The sequence below is a fragment of the Netta rufina genome, assembly GCF_964035555.1.
Source record: "Netta rufina genome assembly, chromosome: 9".
NCBI lineage: Eukaryota > Metazoa > Chordata > Aves > Anseriformes > Anatidae > Netta > Netta rufina.
In genome coordinates this window covers 24,717,124-24,724,643 of record NC_140132.1, presented here as the reverse complement: position 1 = coordinate 24,724,643, position 7,520 = coordinate 24,717,124, and the positions used below count along the sequence as shown (strand labels likewise).

General features: G+C 46.9%; 1 protein-coding gene across 2 annotated transcripts; it reads right to left on the bottom strand.

Moving 5' to 3' along the window:
* Positions 1-350: 350 nt before the first annotated feature.
* On the bottom strand, positions 351-4,336 carry TRIM59 (tripartite motif containing 59). 2 transcript variants are annotated; one of them, XM_084291869.1, is made up of 3 exons: positions 4,298-4,336; positions 2,793-2,929; positions 351-1,792 (listed from the first exon to the last, which is right to left on the bottom strand). In XM_084291869.1, exon 3 carries the CDS (start codon positions 1,787-1,789, stop codon positions 554-556), a length of 1,236 nt encoding a protein of 411 aa, XP_084147995.1. In that variant the 5' UTR covers positions 1,790-1,792; positions 2,793-2,929; positions 4,298-4,336; the 3' UTR covers positions 351-553. The 2 variants fall into 2 exon arrangements, with proteins under 2 accessions (XP_084147995.1, XP_084147996.1); XM_084291870.1 differs by lacking the exon at positions 4,298-4,336 and adding an exon at positions 3,957-4,024.
* Between the last annotated feature and the right edge of the window lie 3,184 nt (positions 4,337-7,520).

Sequence of the window (7,520 nt, the reverse complement as noted above, 5' to 3'; positions counted from 1 at the left end):
AATCATGTCACTAGTAACCAGCAACATCCAAAATGAGGTCCATTACTATATGATTTAGAGAGTCAGGTATGTCAGTTAAATTACCGTTAGAAAGAGGTCAGTAAAACACTAAATGCAAGCTTTACGTACGCCAGAGCTAGCAACCGACTGACCTGTCTAGGACCAGCCACTTTGCAGCCTGAGGTGCTTTTTTTAAACTTTCAATGTTGCAGTGTATTTATTAAGAACATAATTAGATTATGTTACAACTAAAAAACGTAGAGGTTTGAGTTTTTACAATCAGGAGGCTGCCTATAGCTTTCTTACGCAGACATTGCTTCTGCCTAGCTTCCAGTTTTACCAACCACCTACCTACGTGCTGTGTGAGCAGATTAACTCTTAGTTAAATGAGAAGATTTATAACCAAAAAGACATGTTCAATGAAAAACCTATAAAGAAAAAGGAAGAACATGGAAAAGAAAGAAAAAGCGTAGAGTTTTAACAACCCGGCTATTAAGTAGAAACTTCAATTAAAAATAAATCTTGGGGATTCCTGCAGTAAGTTCTAATTCAATCATTGAAATAGCCAAAGAGGAACAATCATCCCTAAAAACCTCACCGTAAGATTAAATCTATGGCACAGTGCATCCACTATAGTCTGCAAATGAGCACAAAAACCTCGATAAATAGAGAGCAAGAATTCTGAAACGTAAGTGGAAACAGTTTCAATTCCAAATGATGACACCAGTTTGGAAAATGCAAACAGAGCTATCGCTGCTATTACAAAAAGAAGAATGACTGCTAGAAAATTTACAGCCAGGGGGAGTTCTTCAGATTTTACTCTTTCTTTTTCCCTGCTTTTGATCTGTAATTTCCTTTTTGGAATCAGTTTTATCTTTGGAGTAAGGATCTTGTTGATCTGACCAATTTCGGTGTTGGACCACACATCCTTCAACAGGTTCCCAACCCTGGGGTAGATCTCGACAGGTTTAACATCCGGTAGCTGCTTCTCTTTCAAAGCTTTTAGCCGTTGGTACACCCCATCCACCTTCTCAAGAAAAACAAGTGGGGACTCTTCTTTCTGAATAGATGTGTTCAGTGACATTAATTCAAGCTGTTCTTCCCTCATTTTTTTTAAATTCTCAATGAGAGGATCATATTCTTCCAAAACCTGCCTGTTGATTTCATCCAGTGCAGAGAGCAGAGCTTGTTTTTTATGCTCCAATGTCTCGCTAAGTTTCTTAAAATACAGAACCACTACTTTTTTATCATCTTGAATGACGCTTTCACACTGGGATTTCTGTTCTTTCAGCTTTTCAATAAGCAAATATACATCAGCCCAGTGTTTATCAGTCAGCTGCTCGAGAATTTTTCCAGAAGACTGCTTCTCTTTTAGGTAGGCACTGTAAAGGTCGTCTATGGGATGCCCGTTGTGTTTTCCTATTGTAAGGCAATGCCCACACACCATTTTTTTATCCAAAAGGCAGTAAACGTTCAGCGGCTGCCTATAATGCTCACTGCAAGTTGCAACATCAGAGTGATCTTCCTGACGGTATTTCTCAATAATAGCTTTCAGTGCAAAGTTGATCGGCAGCGATTCAGTGCCAGAGTCAGGAATCTCAACAACGCTCCTACAGTTTGGGCACTTCAGAAGAATCCTCAGGGGTCTCCAAATGGAAAAGTTGCCTGACAGATCAAGAACACCCTCCAGACAATTTCTACAGAATGTATGGGAACAAGGCAGAACACGGGGATCTGAAAACAGGCTGTAGCAGATGGAGCACGTTAACTCTTCCTCAAAGTGATGCATGTCCTACAGAAGAAAAAGAGAAAACCATTTAAACTCTTTTTACAATCCTTTAAAATTGTCTTATTAACCTAAAGGCCTCAATGTGAAATTTAATTGCCAGTGTAGGTTAGGCTACTGGTTTTTTCATTGCCAAGGGGAAAAAGGACAAAAAAACCTAAGTGATTGATTGTTTAAAGAGCTAAGCTAATGATCTTCACATAGGTGAACACTGTCTACTCACATATTTCCAACTTCTGCCTTAAAAAGCCAGAAAAAGCAACTAATCTAATATACTGGCTACATAAGCTTTTTTTAATTATTATTAATTACAGTAGGAAATATATTTAAATGTATATATTGATAGAGTCATTGTGAATCTTAGGACAGTTACTTCAACTTAACTAACTTTTTAGGTTTTGCTCACGGTTAGAAAAAAAAAAAGAATCCTTAGCAAGTACCCTCTTTCCTTAGTTTCTTCCATAGATGTGTAATTAACACAACTTAAAAAAACCCTCTATGTCTAATGCCACTTCTTCCCCCACCCCCCCCACTTAAATCTAGGGCTGTAAGTTCCCTTCAAACAAACTGTTACAGGAGGGAAATTTTCTTTACAAACGTAACGTCTACATTATTTGGTCTACATAAAGGGCAAGATAAAATTAATCTTCAAAAAATGGTTTTAATTACAAAGTACCTGCCTGCTACCAGAGAAGCGAAGGAGCCAATTTCAGGCTTTCCTTAGCACCCTCACAAACCACCTCCAGGCTCTGCAAAGCAAGCAGCTGCTGGCGGGGCAGCACGGCCCTAACGGAGTCACGCATCGCAGCACGGCTGCTGGAGCCGAGCAGGAACAAGTCCAAGTCAGGCCAGCCCCGAGGCCTGCGCGGCTCCACTGCCCTTCAGGCCCCCTTCCTCCCCTTCCAGGCCGCCTGGGCGGGAGCTGCCGCGCTGTGCAGTGCTGCTGTCCCCAACCCCTGTGGCCCGGCTTCTCCTGCCCGGTTATTCAGAAGTTTAAAACCATTACCCTGATTACCAGCAGTGATCCTCGCTGTGGGTGCCCTGTATTGTTTCCGTTTGTTCCAGATGATTACTCGGCAGCTGTACTGGGGAGGCAGAAGGTAGAAGTGCCTAAATCACCGGCAGCAGGGTGGAGAAAATAGCCTGCACGTGAACAACAGGGAAATGAGTTAGTAGATGGTTATCGGACATGGAGCTGCTGGGAAATAAGGATGACCTAACACCATAGTTAAGCAAGGAATGAGGAAAAAAAGTTTCCCAGTGAGAGAAAGAAAAGACAGGAAGCTCATAAACACTTTCCTGTACCAAGCAGGTATTTTCCTTAAACACTCCAAACAACTCTGGTAGCAAATACACACGTGTACATAGGCATTTATACGAGGAGAGTCATTCAGTGTAAGCAAATCACAAACTGGAAGACGTTACAAAAACTCAAAGAGTAATTGTGCCAGTAACACGCCAGGTTTCAGAAATCTCCTAACCGAAGGCCTGCTTCGTGGCATTTTATCTTCTTCTAATGAATGATACTATAGATGAGATGAAAGCATGTAATGCAGCAGCACACCTGCTACAACTACGTTTCAAAAATTAACTAGTCTGATGTTCTTTGAACAGACTTCACGGGTATTCTTTTTCCCAGCACAGCTTTCATTTAAGCAGGCCAAAGTAACAGAGTGTGTCCACTGACAGCACCGCATTCCTGACCTAGAGAGCCAGACACCCTTCATCTCGTTAATTATGCAAGCCATTGTTTAGGAACAGTTCTATCTGGAATCCAGCCTCTCCAGCAGTTAGGTGGACAAACAAGCAATCGCTTTACAATAAAAGGCAGCTGTAACAAGCTGACAGACCCCATTTGGCTGCGGAGGGTTTTAAAAGATGAGTTTGGCAGCAGGTTACAGCCCAGCCAAGCCATGGAGGCATTACAGGGGAACCTGAGGCAGAGCTGGGTGCTGCTGGGCTCCCTGCGCTCTGCCAGAGAGAAGAAGGGACCAGGAAGGGACCTGGAGCCTCACAGTTCAGCCAAACCAGCCCCATAAACCCCCGAGCTGTAGGACACCGTTAAGTCCTGTACCACCAGCACAAGAACCCAAGTAAGAAGTGAAGCGACACTCGGCCAGCGTCCCCCCACTTCCAGGCTGCTGTCACAGTGAAGGCTGACAGAACTCACCCCGGGACACAGAGGCCGGGTCGCAGCTCCAACACCTGCAGGCCAGGCGGCGCCCCCCGGCACCTCCCTCCCGTCCCCCCACGCCACAAGCACCCCGCGCCCCGTCCCCACACAGGGGCTCCAGCCCGCCCTTCTCCGCCTTTCTCCTCGCTGGGGGGTGAAGCGAGGAGGGGTCGCACCCGCCGAGCCCCCTCCTTTACGTGACTCCCCTCGGTTACCACACGAAGCCCTGCCCGGCTCCTCCGCCCCCCTCTGAGCTCCCCCGGTCCCCTCAGAGCCCCCCGGTCCCCTCAGGGTCCCCTCAGGGTCCCCTCAGAGCCCCCCCGGTGCCCTCCGCTCACCGCCGCCTGCCCGGCCCCGCCGCTCCCCTCAGCGCCCCGAGCCGCGCATGCGCCCGGGCGGCGGCGCCCAACGGCTCCGGGCTGCGCCGTTCGAACGGCAACGGGCGGGAACGGCCCCTAACGGCCGGTAACGGTCCCCAACGGTCCCCCCGCCCCGTGTGGGGGGCTCTGGGCAGAGCGGGAGCGGGACCCGGGACGGCTGACGGGGACTCAGCTCCTCTGCCAGCTGGGACGGCGCCTCAGAGGGTTTGGGGCTGGGTGCAAGGTGCAAACCGTAGGTAATTTGTGATTAAGAAGTCATCTAAAAATGGTAATTTGTGATTAAGAAGTCATCTGGAGTTAAAATATATACATACACTATATACGTGACTGAATTTTCAAGGTTGAGGGAAAGAAACACAAGTGTATGGCAAGAAGCAGGAGGGCTAATCAGGCACAACACACCTGAGGTCGTCATCAGCAGTGATGAAACAAAACACGAGGCATTACTGAAAAGGGAAACAGCTCGGCATACAGCCCTGCTTTCCTTGTCCACACCTTTGTGTCAGTGTTGCAATCCGGTGCTTTACCACACCCGTTTTCTTCACAGTATGGGATAAATTCACCCTTAAGCTGGAAAAAGAGAGAGAAGTCCTCTGACATCTGCTTCAGGGAGGTCAGGAACAGACCTTTGGCAAGTACTAATCAGAGAAATACAAAATAAACAAATAATAATAAAAAAGGAGGTAAGTATTACGGTTCAGCTTAATGTTAGGTTTGTTTACCTACCTTGGCTCTTAAAGGCAGTGAAGGTAGTTTAAGTGAAGCAAAACTGCCACTGCCATACTTCAAAAATGGGCAGTCATAATGAAGACTGTACTTTGTCTTCTCCTTGAGCAAAACCAGAGATTGCAGTAGAAAGTGAAAGGACTAGGATTACTGGTACTGACAGTGTTTTACTGCCTGCCATCTGTTACACTGGTAAATCAGTTAAAGTACCTAATGTGTAGACTTCTCATACTCCAGAATATTCCATGCTTATTCACAATCCATTGGACTACACTAAACCAAAACTGTAAAGGTGTTCTCAGGTGTGACTTCTAAAGAGCATCTGAAAAAGAAATCCCTTTAACGTTGTAATGTAAATCATACCATGTCGTTATTCAAAAGTTACCCAAACATCTGTCTTAAAACTGGCATTTAGAGGGCCTTACATAAATATCTGGGAAACATCTGGAATTGTGTTTGGAATAATAGAAATATCATACTATAATGAATTAACCATCACCATCACACTTTAGCAGATAGGCATGCAGTTTATAATCCTACATTTAACTGTAATTAGTCTTTGTGGAGGGAAATTCATTATAATAGGAGCCTAAAATTCATTCTGATGTCAGTTACACCACTTCGGTATCCAATATCCAACAGTTAGTTTCTTTGTATCCTATCATGTAGAATTATTCACTATTTTCACCTTGAGTAGTGTTTTCTGTCACTAGCACTTTCTATCACTATCTACTTGTGGAAGTATAAAGGCTGTCATCCACGTGCAACCAGCTCGAAAGGAAAAAGGCTCTAAGGAAGTATACATTTTCAAGTTCTCATATTGCTTCATGGGGTTTATTACAAAAACTCTTGGCTGGTGATTATTTCTGCTACCTGAATCTAATTAGTTTCTAATACATGTTCCTTGTGGTAATGCCTTTGCCTACTCTGGCTTTCCACGCAGTCCCCACAGAAGGTAGGTTGCTCTTATTTTTGCATTCCAACAGCAAATGTGGAAGGATTAAAAATATACCGCTTTTATTCTCCTCTTGGTGACAGAGGGGAACAAAATATACAGGTATTTTAGTGACACTCAGCTAATTTGGATGACTTAATACAAATATCATGTGAGATTTGACGTGTTACCTGGCAGCTCCAGTTGCTTCTGAGTATGCCTGATACAGGGCCTGGGCTTACACCATCCCTGGGCATACATCACGAGGGTTTTCTCTCAAGGCACAGCACTTGCTCTCAGCAGGACTAACTGCTTTTCTCTCTTTTTCAGCACCGTGCTTTTCCTGGAGTTCTTGCCTGCTCTACCACCCAGACCGGCTGAGGCAGGGCCGCCCACGGGCCCAGTGCTGGGGCCCAAGACATGGCCATGCTCCCCCCTTCCGAGCCGCTGCCCTGCTCCACGGAAGTGGCGATGTGTCCCCTCTACCTGCACGCCAAGAAAGGCAGAAGGCGAAGGGGCAGCTTGGAGGCAGCTGTAATCCAGAGCTTAGTCCTGGGGATTATATGCACGACTACAGCCTACCCCAGCTGGGTTGTGGTCAGAATGGACTCGCTCCATTTCGTGCTGGGCATTATCTGTGTCCTTAATGAAATAGAACCCTCTTCCAACTGCCACTTCGTGGGCCGTGCAGGACTCGCCTTTATGAGCTTGACAGCTCTCTGCTGCCTGCTGGCCCTCCTCAGCAGCTGCGGGGCCATGCTGCTCGACATCCTGGGGCTGAAGCCGGGCAGGGTGACTGCCCCTTTCCTGCACGGCCTCGTCGTCCTGTTCACTGCCATCGCAGTGGTCTCATCCTGTGGTCTCTGGATATTGACGAGGGACAACCTCAGCACCGCTCAGCACCCACAGCTCTTAGGCCACTCCTCGGTCTTCGGCTCCAGCTTCTACTTCTGTATCCTTGCTTGTGCCCTAGCAGTCATCGCGACTGGCTGCAGCTACACCGCCTGGGCACACGCTGATCTTTCCGTGACCGTCTGCCACGCCAGCACCGGTCGGCAGCGGACACACCTGGTCCCTGTGGACGAGCACAGCAGCGCTACCAACATACAATGCTTTGAGACCGGCCTACCCCTGGCCGCATGCGTTGCCTTCCTCCAGAAGGAAACCGAGTCCCAAGCAGAACAAGGTCTGCCCTACGAGCTAGAAGGTGCTGAACCCCCAGCAGAGGAAGGTGCCCACCTCACCCACGAGGAAAGCAGCATCCAGCTAGAGGAAGGTCTGACCCCCGAACAAGGCAATACGTGCCCAGATGTCACCGAGGATCCCCATCCTACAAAAGAAAACTGACTCCAGAATGGAAGAGGTAATTCCCCCCAAACAGGAAAGACAACATGGGAGAAATAAATTTCCATTTAATAGAGGAAAAGGCTAAATGACACAGGCAAGAGCTCCTCTCTTCATGGAGGTACTGACTACATTGACTTCTGAGACCTACCCACTCAACTATCAGGACACTACGCA